At 39.8% G+C, this 18,856-nt stretch overlaps 2 protein-coding genes across 5 annotated transcripts; one reads left to right on the forward strand and one right to left on the reverse strand.

Moving 5' to 3' along the window:
• Positions 1-1,357: 1,357 nt before the first annotated feature.
• On the forward strand, positions 1,358-7,665 carry LOC144013276 (mitochondrial carrier homolog 1-like). Of its 2 annotated transcripts, XM_077511916.1 has the most exons (13): positions 1,430-1,579; positions 1,944-1,998; positions 2,125-2,209; positions 2,281-2,387; positions 2,464-2,520; positions 2,773-2,830; positions 3,493-3,544; positions 4,105-4,164; positions 4,257-4,350; positions 6,277-6,324; positions 6,416-6,483; positions 6,602-6,677; positions 6,754-7,665. In XM_077511916.1, exons 3-13 carry the CDS (start codon positions 2,164-2,166, stop codon positions 6,817-6,819), a joined length of 732 nt encoding a protein of 243 aa, XP_077368042.1. In that variant the 5' UTR covers positions 1,430-1,579; positions 1,944-1,998; positions 2,125-2,163; the 3' UTR covers positions 6,820-7,665. The 2 variants fall into 2 exon arrangements, with proteins under 2 accessions (XP_077368041.1, XP_077368042.1); XM_077511915.1 differs by lacking the exon at positions 1,944-1,998 and having other exon boundaries at positions 1,358-1,579.
• A 711-nt stretch (positions 7,666-8,376) lies between these two features.
• LOC144013277 (serine/threonine-protein kinase 38) lies at positions 8,377-18,567 on the reverse strand. Of its 3 annotated transcripts, none has more exons than XM_077511918.1 (14): positions 18,479-18,567; positions 16,832-16,969; positions 16,671-16,722; positions 16,240-16,362; positions 15,966-16,049; positions 15,781-15,904; positions 15,525-15,679; positions 14,474-14,576; positions 14,135-14,196; positions 13,279-13,396; positions 13,071-13,194; positions 12,338-12,433; positions 11,338-11,432; positions 8,377-10,113 (listed from the first exon to the last, which is right to left on the reverse strand). In XM_077511918.1, exons 2-14 carry the CDS (start codon positions 16,960-16,962, stop codon positions 9,977-9,979), a joined length of 1,404 nt encoding a protein of 467 aa, XP_077368044.1. In that variant the 5' UTR covers positions 16,963-16,969; positions 18,479-18,567; the 3' UTR covers positions 8,377-9,976. The 3 variants fall into 3 exon arrangements, with proteins under 3 accessions (XP_077368044.1, XP_077368045.1, XP_077368043.1); XM_077511919.1 differs by lacking the exon at positions 18,479-18,567 and adding an exon at positions 18,086-18,467; XM_077511917.1 differs by lacking the exon at positions 18,479-18,567 and adding an exon at positions 17,077-18,026.
• Positions 18,568-18,856: the final 289 nt, after the last annotated feature.

Below are 18,856 nucleotides of genomic sequence, written 5' to 3' on the forward strand. Positions count from 1 at the left end.
AAATGGATGTTCTCATCTGGGAATCGCATGTCTGATCCTGCAGACCAACCAAGCGTCGTATTTGGACTGGTGGAACACCTTGTTGTGATTGCACCGTGTCCACTTGAATCATGGATGCTAGCCCCCCCTTTTTTCTTTTTCTTTTTTAATACCCTTCCTAGTACCAAGGAGTATATCTGGATTAAGGCCATAAAACCTCCCAGGAGTTGTTGGCATCTAAGCTCAAGTGATTGATGATTCCTGTCTGCTTTGGTCATTCAAGGGATTATTTGAACGTCACAGTTTCAAACAAAGACAAATAAAACATGTGGAATCAATGCTGGATTGAGGATGACATTGCTGTTTGTTATCTCCACGGTTAGCACATTTGTGACTCCGCAAAGACGAGGGCACCTTGACAAGCTGACGTCCTCGAGCGTGTGCCAACTGTTGATTGGACACCACCACAAGCAGCGTCTCATCAGCCGCTCTGCCGGACATGAGAGGCTCATTTCAAAAGGCCTGATAAGAAGACGTCATTGCAACAAAGGCATAAAGGCCGCGGCGGGATGATTGCAGCTCAGATGATGAAATGTGACATCCAAGCTCATGATTGAGAGAATCCTGATTACTGAAACACATTTCAAGATGTTTCATCTTTTCCATGCTTAACAATGTGGATAAATAGGATGTGAATGACAAAGTTGTCTCAGTGGCTGGTTCCCTGATCCGGTCTGTGTCCTTGGGATGGACACAGAACCATTTGTAGTGTTGGTGATAGACGTGTGATGCAAAATGACGCACGTCATCGATTACCATACAAAATGTCATGCATGTGAGATGAAATCATTTAGGAGTTTACAGTGGAAATAAAAAGATTGCTTTTTTTGTACATTGCTGATGTGCACAAAAAAATATAACATAATTATTTGGACATTTCCACCATTTGGCAGATGAGTGTGAATGGGTTCTTCTTTAAAACAAAATGAGTCAAATGTCTGTGGGCACCATCTGTACACACAACATTATCTGTTCTTTGAGCCAATGATGATATGTGCTAAATAATTGTTGCTTTCAATTGGTCAGGAAAATGTGAAAGGAAGAGGCAATAAAATACCTCTTAAATTGTGAATTTTGTTGTGAAAAGTGTGGATTTTTTTTCAGAATATGGGAGTTATTGGGATATGAAAAATGCTATCAAGAAGCTCTAAATGAGCTAAACAGTAGTAATTGGAAAGGTATGAATCAGGAAGATATAATAAAAATAAAATAAAAAAAATACCTCAACTAATAATAATAATAATAATAATAATAATAATAATAATAATACTGTTTTAATATTTTTTAATTATTTTAATTATTTTGAACCGTCAAAGCGGAAGTGATGAACAAGAGTGGCACCATGACTTCCGTCCACTTCCTTGCCAGGCAAGCTAGCTAGCTCACGATGCTTTCGCAAGGGAGCGTTTCCACGCAGACAGGCGACGTGGAGCAGGACGCGAGCCCGACAGGCGCGAATGTGAACGCTGCGGTTCTGCTGCTGGGAGCCGGGATGACGGCCGTCACACATCCGCTGCTCTACGTCAAGCTGCTCATACAGGTATCGTATCGTTAGCCGACAAAGCTATGCTAGCAAAACAGTCACGTGATCAGCCCTCCGACCAGCTGCTGTTCGATTCAAAATTGCGCCGCACTTTTCATTTCGTACAATATGCGCTGAAATTTTTTTAATTAAAAATATTTACTTGGGAAAAAAAAATATAGTAATTTTTTTTCACATCAGAAATTGTAGTTAAACTCTTTGTAAAATTTACTTAGAATTTCTGAGTGCATCATCCTTTACTGGGCTTTTTCAACTAAATCTCACTCGCCATTTTTTTCAGTGTGACGTCACGTCTCTATATTGAAATTGGTGGTGTGATAACGGAACTGTTTAGTGTGCTGTCATTTTCTTGCCATTGTAGTAAAGTGAGGAGACGACATTATCTGGATCCAGCCATTTAACTTCTACACTGAAAGGTGGAAACTACACTGGCATAATTAAAGTTAAAATACACTAATGATAAATAAATAAAATAGTCTTAGAAATGCAGTCAAGATGTACTTGTACTTTAACTCGCACTTACCTGCGTTGTTTCTTTTCAGGTGGGACATGAACCTCTTCCACCAACCGTAGGCACAACGATGTTCGGAAGGCGAGTTTTATACCTGCCTGGCTTCTTCTCCTATGGTGAACGGACTGATCCATCAGTACGTCCTTCGCGTGTGTGCTAAGTTGACGGCGGCGTGATGTGTTTGCAGCACGGCACATTGTTAAGGTGGACGGTAAAAGGGGACTCTTTCGCGGTCTATCGCCACGGATTGCGTCGATTGCCATCTCCACTGTAATCAGGACCAAAGCTAAGAAGGTAAAAGAGAATCTGGATGGCCTTTTTTGACGGAGCAATAAAAGTGCACGTTGCCTTTCTTGTTGTTCTTGAGCAGACGGAGCTCGTATCCAAGGATGACGAGCAAAACCCTCTCAGGAAAGTCATGAAAGAGGTAACGTCAGCAACAATACGCAATTCGTCAACACAGTTGAAGTAAATCATTTTTTGTTTCTGAAAATGCGGAAAACAAAACGGGACAATACAAAATGTACAGAGCGTCACGTTGTTCAAAAAGTGTCTATTTTATTATCATATCTCAGCACTTCATTCACGTGTAAATAAACTGGCTGCATTGTGTGCGACTGTTGCTAGTTTGAACTTGTGGTTAAAAGGTGTTCTCGTCCTGCCTTTTGTTCCGTTGCAGACCTCTCACGAGATGTTCATCCAGTGCCTGTCCAGAATAGCTACACATCCTTTTCACGGTAGGACGTAACGCTTGTGCTATTTCCACACAATGCAATACATGCAAGCGAGGTCACAGTCGGGTGTGTATATTTAAAACAAATACAAATAAACTATGACGTGTATTTCATCCATTGAAAGGAAACATTAGAACAGAGTGTTTTTTTGTCCGTTTGTATATATTGTACGGAAGCGTAGAGCTGCCAATATGGAGTAAACATTTTTGGCTGTTATATGTTCGAACGTTTATGTAGGCTACATGCTACAAAGTTAGCATACCTTCCCATAATGCCATAATGGGGTATTACTTGCGCATGCACAAACGAAAACAAAAGCACATTTTTTTTTAGGCATTTGGGCCACATGACCAATTCATTAGAAATGAAGTAGACAAAAAACAGTGTTTATTCGTAACTTTTACGATTTATTATGTCTGCCGTGCATGATTTCACACATGCACAAATAATACCCCGTGGCATTATGGGAAGGTATGCTAACTTTATAGCATGTAGCCTACAAGTATGTTGGAACATATTTGTGAGTATGTTCAAACGTACTCGCCAGCCAAAAATGTTTACTCCACATTGGCAGCTCTGCGCTTCCGTAATACTGCAATATTGTTTGTATTGTGAAATGTCGAGTCTAATTTATTGCTTGAAGATTCTCCTTTTCTCTCTGCCAGTTATGTCGGTGCGTTGTATGGCCCAGTTTGTTGGCAGAGAGGTCAAGTACAGGTACGACTTCAGGAATTCCATTCGCAACACACCGCACGAAAGAACACACAAAAAAACTGCTTCATTTTGGCTGGTTGGTCGTCTTAACAAAAATACGTTCGGTCCAGTGCTAACAAGTTGAGTATTTCCATGTTATTTTTAATGAAACGTGAACATTTGCCGCGCATTTGTTTACCTTGTAATCTGGTTTATGACTAACTTACCCGCTTCTGTATATGCCACACTTGCCTGGTAGAATTTTGTGAATTTGTCCTCGTCAAAAGTGTTTAGTAAGTTGAAAACTGTGATTGAAGTAGATGAATGAATTTAATTCACGCTTCATTTGCCTTTATTTTAGCAATAAGCCCGAGTTTTAAGACCAAAACGTTCATGTCGAAAATATCTGACAAATGATTCTATTGCTTGTGTTTGTTCTAAAAAATACATCCAAAGGAAAATGGCCTTTTAGTCATGGCTATATTGAGGAAAATAGATGATAATGAGATTATTTTTCAAAATGATTCAACACATTAGCAGTTAATTGGAAGCCATTTTGAGGATGAATGTGAATGTGTTTGCAGCGGACTTCTCTGCAGCATCAGCAGCATTTTTCAAGAAGAAGGCGTGGCCGGATTCTACGTGTGAGGCCATCGTCGCCGCGAGCGAGCGTGGGCGTGGCTTAGCTGGCGAGCGCCGCCGACTGACGCCTGTGCGGGTTTTGTTGTGTCGGCAGCGGTTTGATGCCGCACGTGCTGGGCGAGGTCGTCTTCTTGTGGTGCTGCAACCTGCTGGCCCACTTCATTAACACCTACGCCGTCGACGACAGCGTAAGTTCAACAAACGCTCGCCGTCGTTTTATTCAAAACAAACACACGTGTGTAGGCCGATTACATTTTTCAATTGTAATTCATCGCATGACTTGCAAATTATATATCTGTTCTAAGTGTACAATAAAATGTACAATACCAGTACATTTCTTCCCTAAGTTTTCATACTCTTGTTAACATCAAAGTGGAAAAAAATAACGAATAGAAACATTTTAGCATCTTTCAGTCATCTCATAATAATTTGCAAAATTGAGTTCAAAAGATGTGCTGTATTGTAAAAAACGAGTGTGATATTAATTTGTATTGAGCTCATTTCTCTGCCACTAGATGGCATAATGGCCTTTGTATGACATTGGTGACAGCTCAGTGCATTTTACTTTTCAGTTTCGCGGCCATTTTCACATTTCGCTCCCGGCTGTTTTACTGGATTTTGACTGATTTTGCAAGGCCCACAGAATATTGAGTTCGATTGCTATCAAAACATGGAAGCTACAACAAGGAACATTCGAGTCTTTTCTTTCATCAGGAAAATAAAAGTATATTTGTGTATGTTTCTGTTTCGTAGCAATTAGAATAGATTCATTTCATTGATTGATTCACATTCCTGGTGAAAACACTATCAAAAAGAGCTTGTTGCTGATCTCACTCTGCCGCCACCTGCTGGCCATTGTTTTGTAGTAACTACCATTGTTTTAAAACACCTCTTCATGTCAGAAGCTGCACCAAAGCCTCCTGTATGCTCTTGCATTAAACAAAACAAAACAAAACAAAAACACAAAACAACAACAACAAAAAAACGTATAAATATGTTTTTGGGAGTGAATGAGTTAAAGAGATACTTGACTCATTGAACCATTTTCAGCGGTGAAAAGTTCATATTTTGTCCAGAATTAATGCAATTTTATTGTATTGTATTTTTCATGTACAATTAATGCCTTTAAAAAGTCTTCTTTTTCCCCCCCCCTCTTGCTGTCGACTGATGATGACATCACCTGTGCTGAGGAAGTAGGTAACGACCAATCATGGCTCGCCTGTTTTCTGGGGTTGGTCAGCAAACTCAGCCATGATTGTGACGTTACCGACTTCCTCAGCACAGGTGATGTCATCTTCAATCGACAGCAAGTGGAAAAAATAGTATTTAAAGTTATTAATTGTACATGAAAAATAATGAAGTTACCATATTAATTATAGACAAAATATTAAAGCACTACTTTACATATTTTTAGCAGTCAAACATGAATAATTTGCCCATAATAAATGTGATATTTTCATTATTTTTCACGTACAATTAGTACCTTTAAAAAGACATTTTGCAACTTGCTGTGGACTGAAAATGACATCACAAGTGCTCAGGTAACCAATCACAGCTCAGCTTGTGAATGTCACATGACCGAACCTAGAAAACAGGTGAGCTGTGATTGGTGACCTGAGCACTTGTGACGTCATTTTCAGTCCACAGCAAGTTGCAAAATGTCTTTTTAAAGGTACTAATTGTACGTGAAAAATAATGAAAGTATCAAAATCTGAACTTTTTATTGCTATAAAATAAGTGAAGGATCCCTTTGAACTTTTTACTGCTGAAAATGGTTCAATGAGTCAATCTCATTTTGAACATGTAGTTTGTGAAATTCTGCACATTTTTTAAATTGTAAAATACAACTTGAGCCAAGTCTCCACAAATGTATGCATTGATATGAAATTTATTGCTGCTGAATTTTGATGTGGACTTTGCGACAGGAATTTCCCCAGTACAGGATTTCCAAGTAAGGAATTAATTAATCGCGCGTTTAAAAAAAAAAAAAAAAAAAAATATATAGTGGCGCTAAAGGAACTTCAAATGAACGCAAAATTTAACACATTAAATTTGGCAGCCCTAATCGATATCAAATAAAGTGGTTGAATTGAATTGTGGTTGTGTGTGTGCAGTTAAGCCAAGCGTCAGCGTTGAGAAGTTACACAAAGTTTGTGATGGGTGTAAGTTCAACGTCACTCCGCTACACACAAAATGTTTCTCTGCTGCGACGCAAAGTCAACAGTCGTCGTCGTCGTTTGTGTTTTTCTCTAGTTTGCAGTGAGCATCCTCACGTATCCGTTTATGCTGGTGGCTGACGTTATGGCCGTCAACAACTGTGGGTGAGTCACTCGGGAAAACTTCATCAAGTGGGAATAAGCGAGCGCGTCAATCTGTCATTTTCAAATCCACATTGAAATGAATGATTTTTTTTTTTATTTTCTTTTTCGGTTTTGTTAGTTTGGCCGCAGGTCTTCCTCCGCACTCGCCCATCTTCACGTCCTGGCTGCACTGTTGGAAGGACCTCAGCCGCAGGGTATTCGCTCGTTCCCACAGTTAGAAAACGGCGCTCGTGAGTCGCTTGCGTTTGAAGTCAACTTTCTTGTTGTCAGGGTCTCCTGTTCCGAGGATCCAGCTTCTTGTCTCGCCGCGTGCCCGCGACCGCCATCCACCACTGACGGCGTTAATTCGTCAGGAACTTATTGGAACTATTTCAGTGACATTCAAAACGTTTGCTCGTTTTATCAAAGCAAACTGAAAGATTGGAATGACACTTTAGAATATGTTTGTTTTTCTTTTTGAAGGAGCGGCGGACGAGTGGCCAGCACGTGCGATTTTCAAATACGGGTGTTGTTCGTTGTTCTCCCTGTGCTCGCGTGGCTTTTCTCCGGCTTCCTCCCACATTCCCAAAACTCGCATGTTAATAGAAGACAGAATTGTACATTGTGAATTGTTTTCCAAATGTGCTCTGTGAGCGGCTGCTTCTCGTCTGTTGTCACCTGGGATACCTTCCCGTTCACCTGTGACCTTTGTGAGGATAAGCAGTAGGTATAAAGAAAGGATGGATTCTTTTCCCCATCATTTCTCATAAACATGTTCACTCCCCTTTTTGGTGTCTGGTTCAACTACTTTGTTTAGACAAGTTTTATATTCATTTTGGTGAAATGGTTGAAAGTTCCTTCCAGCAGTCCTCAGGAAGTAGAAAACCATCCCTGGCATTGCAACCAGTCCCAATTTCCATATTTTGCATCAAAAAAACATAGGAAATGTGATTTAACTTTGTGACTCTGAACAAAATGTACTTTATGGAATGACCAGTTGTTGGTGAAGATTAGTTACAAGCATCAAATTGAGCATATTGGACTATATTGTGCTAGTCAATTTGTGCATGATGGGGTGAGCTTTTGAAAATGAATGAAATTGTCAAATGTTCTGATTAATGTCATACTGTATATCAGAGTAAAAAGTGTAGTTCTGGCAGTTGAGTCAGAAATGAATTAAAGAGACCCTGACGAACAGTCGAACTTTCTTTTTTCCATCTTGTTGACTAGGAAACACGTTCCTTGTGTTCAATACATTAGGCTACTGTTCAAAACGTGCTAAAAAGTTAATCTGTAGCCTACATCTTAACTAGTGTGCGGTTCGCCTTCCCTTTTAAAAAAAAAAACAAAAAAAAAACCATCCACCCAGAAGCCCCGCCCCCGTGTTTTTGGAAAGAGCGTATGAAATGTCTATCGGCGTTTTTTGAAGTATTTTTTGTTTTTTTGTTCTCCCAATGCCTGTCAGTGTGCTTCAATTCTACTCTGATGCTCGATTCTTACCTAAATGTCACATACGGGTTCTTCTTGATTAAAGTGGAAGTCCAAAACTATTTAGGTTGTGCTGTGTATGACTTTAAAGGTTGCTTATTGACGTATTCTTAAATGTAAAGCTGTGTTGAACTGTGTTAATAAAAGCATTATAAAATAAAGAAATAAATAAAAATAAAGGTTGCTTATTAGAAAATATTTTTCGACTGTGTGATGCACCACTCCCACCTAGTGGTAGTTACATTGGACAGCAGTGGGTAGTTGTTTTTTTTGTATACCTTTGGTGACATCAAACCATTCTATACTAATAACCTGTTATGCTATAGCAGTTCTTTAGTCCATAATTCTAAATTGTGCTGCCTTATAAATGACAGCAAGCTCACTTTAGTTGCGAGTCGACCTTTGATGTAATTAAAGAGACGGCGGTTGATTGCACAGCAATTCATTGTCGCATAGCAGTGAAAATAACACAAAACAGCACAAAGTGGTTTAAATAATAATTGTACTGTACATGGATCTTCCCAAAATTCCCTCACTCACACTTCAAGATGACCACAGAAGCAAACATACACACGAGCGCATCTTTTCGAACTCCAACATGGACTCGATTGCTTGGAAGGCGACTAAAGCACAATTATTCCAGTAACAGATCACTTCCTTGAAAAACCAAAAACGAAGTACCCTGCCAAAAGGAAAATGTCCACTGAAAGCTTTTCTAAAGTAAAATGTGCTCATTATCTTCATCATATATTACAGGCGATAACAAAGCATACAAGCCAATTTGTTCTCATAAAAATAGATTACATGTCCCACGGATGATGTCAAAAGGCAATATGAGGATAGAAAATAAGTTGCGATGCTAAAAAGTCATACGAAGAAGCTGTGGGTTCTGAAATGTGACAATGCGATGATGTCACATCGGAATCAATGACATCGTTTTGGATAGCATCATTTGCATACATTTGACCAAACCTGACTTGTGTGAGCATTCGTCAAACTATTCAAGTCATTTTCATTGGTAAAATGAATTCAATCAGTGACTTTCAAGACAAGAGGCCATGTTCAAACTAAAGACAATTAGTAGTTGTCAATTCAATGACGTGGGTGTGATCAAACAGAATTACAATTCCTTCCATAGTTTTCTCTTGTACATTCAAACAAGCAGCATTTGGAAACTCAAACGTTACATTCAATTCCGAAGTCAGCATATTGGATATTGTGGACATTGGAGCGCTTTCGCCCTCTAATTACAGATCAAGAATCAACATTGTGTGCGCGCGTCTTCTAAAAATAAAGCTCACGATGCGACTCCAATTTCAACTGAATGTACAAAGGCCTCGCCTGCGTCCAGAACAATTTCAACAAGGACGCGTTTGGACCTCCTCCGGTCATCTTTATACTTTCCACTGGAATGATTTTCATTTCACCACTACATTTTTTTATGGTGTAGCACCAAAAGTTTCTATCCATGATGGACTACACATGTAACATGCTGTTAAATTCCCTTGTCATCATCAAGCAAATCTTGTATTTCAAAACAAACAAAAACAAAACGAAACTTTTTTGCAATGAATTGACGGACGTGAAGGCAAAGTTCTTGATGCGGTCTTTGGTTGGACAATGGACACTATTCAGCATTTGCAGCCAACACACATTTGGACAGAATCCCTGAAGCGAGAACTTGACGACGCCCGTCAAGTGTCGACTAAATGCCAACGAGTGATGACAAACACAAAACGAGAAAAAACGCTGCTGGCTTTGAAAGAGGGAATGTGATGTTGCTGGTATTGGAGTTCAAAACAAACATCCCACCGCCACGGGCGCAAAAGTCCAGAGAAGACGAAAAAAAAAAGAAAAAAAAAGCAGCGAACCGTTGAAGAGCAGCAAGCAGCAAGGCGGACCTGGAAGCATCAGACAAAGTCAAGAAACGAAGGCAACGCTTTCTACGGTGCAAAGCGATCGAAAAAAGCAAAACCCCAAAAAAATCCTCGTCTCCCGGCCGTTGGTGGTCCAAGGACGCGTGGCTTCATCTCTTGGTGGACTTCATGTAGGACGGGATGGCTCCTCGGGCCGTGAGGCCTTCGAAGCGTTTGTACGTGTAGTTGATGAACACCCAGTCTTTATTCTTCAGGCCGGCGTCCGAGTGGTTGGACACTTGAGTGGCTGCGGGGGAAGACACGTTCACGACGTTGGCAAACATGGCGAGGAAAGCGCAATGAATCGGAAAAATGACATTCATCTGTTGTTATGGATTCGAAAGAACAACAACACGGGTGGGTTTTCGTTCAGGATGTAACGATATGGCAATATCGCGATATTAAAACTGCCACAATATGTTCCCCAAAAAAAAGTCAGCTTGATTTCCATTTGTGCAGTTCTAGCACCCTCTGGTGGCTACTTTTTTAGCGTAGTTTAATTTTCACACGGCATGTTTTGGCCCTTCTATTTGTCAAATCCGCGCTAATGTCAGATGAAGCGGAACCTAAAATGCTTGTGAACAGTCAAAATGTGGAGGAACGTTCATTAGCTAGTAAGCGCCTCAATATTAAGTCTTATTAGAGATTGTAGGTGCTTTATATGCATTTCTGTTATGTACAAAAGCACCATTTTTTTTTTTTTTCAATATTGTGACCTATTTTAACATTCCCAACCTCACTACAATATTGTGATAGTTATCATATTGTGAGGTTTGGATATCGTTACAGATTTCCTAGTATTAAGAATTTAATGACACGAGGACTTTTTTAAATTGGATTTTATAAACGAGTCTTGCAACCACAATATTAAAATCAAATAAAATTACAGAAAATGAAATGGTTTGAACAAATCACAAATTTATATAATAATTAAATGACATTTCTAATAAAAAAAAAAAAATATTACCATTGATAGATTTTCAGGAGTAAGAATTGATATTTTGTCTCAAATTAATTTTAAAAGTACATTATATTGCACGTCAAATTAATTATTAAAAAAAACAAACGTTTTGCCACTTGCTGAAAATGACATCACAGCTGCTCAGAGCTCAACTAACAACCAATCACCCGAATATTGATCATGTGGCGTTGGCAAAATGAGCCACGATATAAACATGTCAGGGGAAAAACTATTAAAGAAATAAAAATCCAGTCGTCACACAAATGACATAAGTCATAATAGCATTCAATAACCTAATTTGAGGATGCTAAATAATACTTCAACATGATATATTCGACACGAAATGAAAATGGATTCGTGGTGCACGTGCAGCAAAGTGTTCCGAAGCATCGCAATGACTAATTGACAAACGTTTGACGCATTCCGACTCGAGTGGAAGTCGGTCGGCTTTCAAAACGGAAACAAACAAGCAAGCAGCTTTCGACTTTTGGTTCGAAAGGATCGTCGTACCTGTTGGCGTGAGGATGTCCGAATCGGGGAACTCGTCAAAGTTGGAGGTGTCGTCGATGCTTTTGATCTCAATGGGGATGGCGGCAGGACGTTCTCTGCAGGGCCAAGCAGGTCGTCATGTTCTAACATTTTGCTCGAGTGGCGATTTCAATTCAACCTTACGATAGCTGATCTCACCTTCGGCGTCATTAACTCATTAACTCATTAACTCGTTCACTCCCAGGACATTTTGGCTATTTTACTGGATTTGGGCTGATTTTGCAAGGCCCATACAATCTTGTGTCCTATTGCCATAAAAACATGGAATCTACCAAAAGAAAGATTAAAGTCTCTTCTTTCATCAGAAAAAAAAAAAAAAAAAAAAAAAAGTATATTTCTATCTTTTTCCATTTTGCATCAATTAGCATTAGAGTATGGTTAAGTGTCATCATTATGACAAATCTGTTGAAAACTGTGGGGAAAAGAGCTTTTTGATCTCTTATACTCTGCTGCCATCTGCTGGCCGTTTTTGTAATAACTACCATTGCTTCAAGCATTCGCTTCAGTTCAGCGGCTGCATCAAACCCTAAATGCATAAATACACTTTTTGGGAGCATGGCAAAATTGAAAACAGAACGTATTTATACGTTTTTGGGAGTGAATGAGTTAAAAGGGGGCGTGGTCAGCCACATTCCCAAACATCCCTCACTTGGTATGCTACATTCACAATACAGCTTTCTGCAACATAAACAGAAATTCTGGCCACATTGTAACGTGTAGAAATGACGTCCACACGTGTGATATAAAATAAGATTATGGCCAAATTGTAAAAGCATGTTAATAATCATTTAGAGGAAGGATTACTGCTATGCTGTATTACAGAAAACTAGTGAAGTTGGTCATGTTGAACCTCTGTTTGCCCAACAAACGCATCATCGTCGTCACCTGACCTTATCAGCACATTAATTTGAGCTCATAACGAGCAGCTGCAAATTAGTGCTCAAAATTAGTCAAGTCCCACCTGATGTGGTCGTAGTCGACGCCCTCAAAAAACGGATTGGACTTGATTTCCTCCACACCAGCAGCACCGGTTCTGTGCTCCTCTTCGCAGCAGAACCTGACAAAAAAAAAAAAAAAAAAAAAAGTGGCTCTTTGTAACACTTTGCCCCAAATTAACTTTACAAAAGAATTTTTATTGGACCATTTATGACTGAAACATCTACTCGATTAACACCTGAGCTGTTCCTGAAATCCTCTGGCCGATCGATTTCAAACTGGATTCGGGTTGGAAAGACCCGCCGTCCTTTTGTCTGTCCGCGCATTGCGTACGTGAAGAAGGAGTGTGCAGTTTCATTTTTCAGCCACAAGCGGCAGTAGAGATTCGAAATTCAATTTTCTGACTTCAGCAACTTGATTGGTTGAGAAATGTTGTGTTACAATTGGAATGGAACTCAACCTCATTTGTATTTTCCATTTAAGCATCTGTCATCGGTTTGATTTGTTTATACATGGAATGGAACAACAAAATAAGAGTAAAAAAATACAAATAAACAGAAAAGTTTGCATGTGCGTAAAGATGAAACAGCAAAAATGTGGATGCAGCAGGAGGGTTACATTGCACATATTTACAGGATTATTTTGTAATTGACCAAAAAAAAAAGAAGAGTGCTCAAAAATGATGTGCAAGATGAAAGGTCGTGAGGTTAAATACAAAGTTTGATATGATTTTTTGGAGTAAACATCTGCGGTCCCACCTGAGGATGAGGTCTTTGGCCTTTTCGGAAATGGGCACTTCAGGAGGAAAGGTGAGCGTCTCCCGCCAGTTCATCACTTTGCGGTACGTCTCTTGCGGCGTCTCCGAGCAGAATGGCGGATAACCTGAGCGCACGCACGCACGCACGGACGATGGGACCCGGTTTCCGACTTGACGCCGGCTTGTCACATGATCGTGGCAGCGCTTACCTATTAGCATCTCGTACATGATGACACCCAGACTCCACCAGTCGCACAGCTTATTGTATCCATTTTGCATAAAAACCTCCGGCGCGATGTAGTCGGGCGTCCCCACGGTGGAGAAGGCCTGAAAGGGAGGAGCACAAATTAATGACAGCCGCTTCTGTCGTCTACAATTCGGTTCCCGTGTGAGTTAGCACGTTAAGTTGGGACTGCTTAACTCATTCACTCACAGACATTTTTTTTGTTGCTTTGTTTTACTGGATTTTGCAAGGCCCATAAAATATTGTGTTCCATTTCTATGAAAACATGAAACCTACCAAAAGAAACATTCAAGTCTCTTCTTTCATCAGGAAAAAAAAAAAAAAAAAAAAGTATATTTGTATGTATTTCTGTTTTGCAACAATTAGCATTAAAATACAGTTAAGTTTCATCAATATTCACATTCCTGGTAAAAACACTGACAAAAAAAATCTCTTATACTCTGCTGACACCATGTCAGAAGCTACATCAAAGCCTTCGAAAAAACAAACAAAACAAAACAAAACAAAAAAACGTCTAAACACGTTTTTGGGAGGGAAGGACAAAATATTTAAAAACGTTTTTACACGTTTTTGGGATTGAATGAGTTCATATCACAATTGTGTATTGCAGTGCATTATATTTGCATCATTGCACCAGCTAGTTGAAAAGTTTTTGAGTCCACTTTACACCTGAAGTAATTAGTTAATTCTGCCCGTGGTGGCTTCATAAAAGGTAAGCAGATCTGCATCAAGTTTTCTGGTGTTCACTGATTAATACTCGGAACATGTCGAGCTATATTGTGTTGTGTGCATGCAGAGTCAAAGTGCTTCCTTGTTCATACCAACTGCCTCCTATTTCTCTTCCAGGTTTCTGCTTTTCTCTTGGAGTTCATGTTCTGAAAGGCTGGAAAGGACAAGCGGTCACTTTTACAATACTTTTAAAAACTGGATTTAAAAAACAAAAGGCTATGCTCAAACCCAGAGTGCAAACACGTTTGGTAAAATGTGTACCATAACTGGATTCATTTATGGATAAAACATGACCGTACAAAATTGAAGAGTTGGATTTGAGAACGCTTTTTCCACACATTTTCAATCCACTTCTAATAAAAAGGTGCCCTGACCCGCATCATCAACACAAATGTTGATGTAAAAGGAAGCGGTTGGCAGTTTTTGCTTACCGAGGTCACTGGGCAAGCTGTGGTTCAGGTTCTTGTAGAAATCCGTCCGATGTGCTCGCTTCAGGCCCGTGCAGAGTCCAAAGTCAGACAGCTTCACATGACCCTGAAAAAATAAAAATGCAGCCCTATGTTAGAAACTTTGATTTTTCATATTTGCCCTGGACGATTCATTAATTTGACTTTATTGCGAGGACAAATTTTCAAAAACATTTCTTTTCAGCAGTTTAAATGCTTCCAAAAGCCTCCTCGTGGCGAGTCCTGCTTACATGAACAAGCTGATTTCAGAGAGGAGCGAGTTGAGTTAGTGACTATTAAGACGGTTACCATTTTTTAAGCCAATTAGAACGCTATAAAACAAAACAAAAGCATAATCGTCATCATCGTTTTCCACTTAACAAGAAAGCAACTCTGTGAAAAACAAGCAGAGTCACTGATGCTGAACAAAATCATTTGTTGCAAAAGCAGCAATTTATCAACATATTGGTTGACACGAGGCAGGTGTCACTTTGCATACAGCAACGGCTGTTCTCAAAGCGCTTTAGAAATAAAGTTGAGTTGAATTGAGTTGAGTTGGTCACTTTGCCACACACGTACAGACAAAACACTGAACGAGTTGTATCGCTTTAACACATGGTGATGACAAACGAAACTCTCAATTTTTATCATTTTCAAACAAAAGCTGTCCATTTTTTTTTATTTAAAATTAAAAGAAAAACTTTCAAAGTCTTGAAAATTTGAATTTTAATTTTGACAAATATTTTCTCTTTTACTGCAAATTAATATCGGCTTGAAATATCGATCATTGGCCTCCTTAACTACTAATAATCAGTATCAGCCCCGGGAAAAACAAAAATAATAATAATATATATCATGTACAACTCCATATCTAGTGTATGTACATGTTTTGACAAAAAGGATTTTTTATTCCCACCAAAAAGGGAGCTTGCAGGGAAAAAAAAAAAAAACACAAATTTTTTTTTTTCAAAGCTCGTTTGGCATCAGCAGAAATAACGCAAATCCCAGAAGGTGGGAAAAATGTATGGCAACTTACTTTGGAGTCCAGCAGGAGGTTGTCTGGCTTGATGTCTCTGTGGATGAAGCCCAGCTGATGGATGGAGTCGATGGCCAGAACTGTCTCTGCGATGTAGAACTGAGTGGCCTCTTCCGTCAGAGTGTCCTTCTTCATCAGGAGGGTCATCATGTCTCCTGAAAGAGGAAAAACAACACCGCATGCAGACTTTCTTTCTTTGGCCACATTCACGTATGTTTTCGTTGTTGTTTTGTGGCGCTCCAAGCAACACTCATACCTCCAGGAAGGAACTCCATGATGAGGTAGAGGTTCATCTTATCTTGGAAGCTGTAGAACATCTTGACCACCCACAAGCTGTCTGCTTCCACCAGGATGTCCCGCTCAGCCCGTATGTGACCCACCTAACGGAATCGGACCGCGCGTTAAAAACGGCCAACGCCAGATGAGGCGCGGTGACCTCACCTGCTCCTTCTCCAACATGTCGGCTTTGCGAAGGATCTTCATGGCGTAGACGTGGCCGGTGTCCTTCTTCTGCACCAGACGCACCTGCAAGAAAAGCAAGACGAAACGCTGCCGACGCAAGCCTGACGAACGCGTGCGCTGATTTTATGTGGCCTCAGTCATTTGGACTTGCAGTTGACAACCGCTTTTCTTTGTCAATGTTCACCCAAATCGAGAATGCTGATCACGAAGCAGTTTGACAAGATTCGGCACCGGCGAATGGCGCTTTGTTTACCTCTCCAAATGCTCCACGGCCGATCACCTTGAGGGACTCAAAGTCTTCCAAACCCAGTCGCGTTCGCTTCAGACGAAGAAAGTCGGTCTCTTTCCTCGCATGCTCCGTACGACGACGACTTTTCTGCAGGCGACGTCGTCATTAGGGACGCGGACAATTCAACTCAACTCAAGTTGACTTATATTGCGCTTTCAAACAGCCTGAACTGTCACAAAGCGCTTTACAGAACACAAAAAAACCCCAAACATAACATAAAACATTAACACCAATACAATCACAACAAATCAACATTCGTCCATCCCTACATGCGCTTTGATGTTTGAAGCACTTTTGAGATGAAAGAGGACATTAAATCAGTCTCCTTTCCTTTCAATAACATGAAACTTCTCAATACTTCTAAGTTGAACAACTCCAATTAAATAATCACTCACTTCTTCATCAGCCAAGCCTTCTTGATCCATCACCTTCTCCAGTTTCTTCTGCCTGAGCAACAATTTTAGTTTTATGACAATCATTTTGACCAGATAAATTATCTTACACTGCATGCTTAGTCTAGACACTACAAAGTGGCAGTTTAACCCGTCATTGTTACCTCATCTCTCTCTCCTCGTGCTGGGCGATGAGGTTACTGTAGAAATTCTCCAGGGTCACCTTAGCCATGGTGACCCTTTCCTTGGTGTGGTTACTCATGGAGGAGTATGAGCTCTGGCCCGTCATTGCCATGCTTTGCCTGAAAGAAAGAAAGAAAGAAAGAAAAAAGATGCGAACACACAAACAAGGTGACGGTGATCGACATCCGGAGCTGCGAGCAAAGCTCAACACTAGTTTAGTTCTTACCGCATTGAGTCTGAGAACACTCGAGACTATGATATCATACGCAGAACGACGCATAAAAAGAGGAAGGAAAGCGAGTGGCATTGTGACAGCACTTATGAAGAAACAATAAGGAAATGTGCAAGAAAAGGGTGGAGTCATTCTGTGTACATCGTTAGAAGGAAACAATAACATGTTTATAAAAAGTACAAATAAAAACCAGAACAGCTAATTTGATCAAATGTGATTTATATTACTCCTGCTAAATATGTTCAAAATGGATTTTGAGTCAGTTTAGCTACACCACAGTTGAATGATTGTGCACATGAGATTGAAATGGACAAACATATGATCAAACATGATGGCGAAAGATTATTTTAGCAAACGACTCCAGGGCAAGTGAGACTAGGATGAAGTGCAGATTATTTCCAGTGAACAGTACAGTATGTGGAAACATACATGAAAATTGAATGGTTTACTTTTGCGTTATTACTTGCACTGTTGAAATAGTTGACCTATATTTTGTGTAAAGTAGCTGTCATGTTCCAGGTTAATAAAAAATATCTTGCATCCTTTTCAATGCCGCGTTGATCTGTCGCCTATCGTAGCTAAATTGGAATATGAGGAACATTCTGACCCAGACAAACAACCACACACACACACACACAACCTATGGGCAATTTACATGATTCAATTCACCTAACATGCATGTTTTGGGAAGAGTAATCAAATGCAAATAGACTTTGACATTTAGTTTGTCCTCTGTGAAAAGTAAACGAATTACGCATACAAGTTTCTGTCATGTAAAAAATGCAACGTGCGTGGGTTGAACTCGCATTTGGAAAGAGTCACGCATGACTAAAGCAACACGACCGAAATTAAGAAAAGAGCAGCGGCGCTGTTGGTAGTGGAAAAATCAACGTGGATGGGACATCAGCCAAACCATCACGAAAACACGTTTCAACTTATAAGTAGTCGTATATTTGAATCGACTCGTTTCCTTGAAGCAACAGTTTCTGAGGTTAAGTGTTACCTGCTAGCCTTAGCTGCTTAGCTTCCAAAGTTCTAAACTGTGTCAACTTTTGAAGAGTAACACATGATGGCCCATAAAATACAATTCAGGCATTTGACATCGTACGTGGTATAACTGTTCGTTCCGCTAAGTAGCATTTGATTTTTTAAGTTTCGAAAACTCTTCAATTCCATGTTTAAAAAAAACAAAAAAAACAAACAAAAAAAAACACCTTGACGGCATAGTTGGCTAACCCTTGTTAGCCACCTATTTGTTAAAGTAGATCGAGACATTTGGCGTACGGATACACTTTAAAAACAAACTTGCTCGACATATCCAGTTTGGCGTATGATCAAAATACGAATTCATTTCTTTGATCAAAAGTTGAAAGGTTATTCTTTGAACATCTATTACCTTTTTTTCGAAGGTGTTGTGGTTACAGCTTCTTCCTCTACTGAACAGCGCCCAATGAAACATCCAGTGTGGCATCAGTGGGACACCTAGTGGACAAAACCTGAAGCCGCTAATGCATTTCTCGAAAAACGTCATTTCGCTGCTAGTTGCTATTCAAAATTCGTATTTACATTTCGAATATAAATGACCCATTATCATATTAGCCAGTAACAAAACCTTCCGTTTTATGTATTTTGAATAGCTGTTGTTTATCTGGTTTGATACGAATGAGTCGTTTTCATTTCCCCCCCTTTTGATTCACTTTCATTTTACCTACTTTTCTAGTTTTGGCCCATTCCAGATTTGGTATCTAATACCAAATAACTGTTAAGCGCTGCC

Source organism: Festucalex cinctus, chromosome 2, assembly GCF_051991245.1.
Source record: "Festucalex cinctus isolate MCC-2025b chromosome 2, RoL_Fcin_1.0, whole genome shotgun sequence".
In the NCBI taxonomy this organism is placed as follows: Eukaryota; Metazoa; Chordata; class Actinopteri; order Syngnathiformes; family Syngnathidae; genus Festucalex; species Festucalex cinctus.

What these genes read in the sequence shown, in the direction of transcription:
- LOC144013276 (XM_077511915.1), top strand. Translation starts at nt 1,427, where the DNA reads ATGCTTTCGCAAGGGAGCGTTTCCACGCAGACAGGCGACGTGGAGCAG. An exon ending in GGCGTGGCCGGATTCTACGT is followed by an intron (nt 4,165 to 4,256) that starts GTGAGGCCATCG and finishes TTGTGTCGGCAG; the next exon opens with CGGTTTGATGCCGCACGTGC. An exon ending in CCTACGCCGTCGACGACAGC is followed by an intron (nt 4,351 to 6,276) that starts GTAAGTTCAACA and finishes GTGTGTGTGCAG; the next exon opens with TTAAGCCAAGCGTCAGCGTT.
- LOC144013277 (XM_077511917.1), bottom strand. An exon ending in AAGGCTTGGCTGATGAAGAA is followed by an intron (nt 16,363 to 16,670) that starts GTGAGTGATTAT and finishes CGTCGCCTGCAG; the next exon opens with AAAAGTCGTCGTCGTACGGA. An exon ending in GCCGTGGAGCATTTGGAGAG is followed by an intron (nt 16,050 to 16,239) that starts GTAAACAAAGCG and finishes CTTTTCTTGCAG; the next exon opens with GTGCGTCTGGTGCAGAAGAA.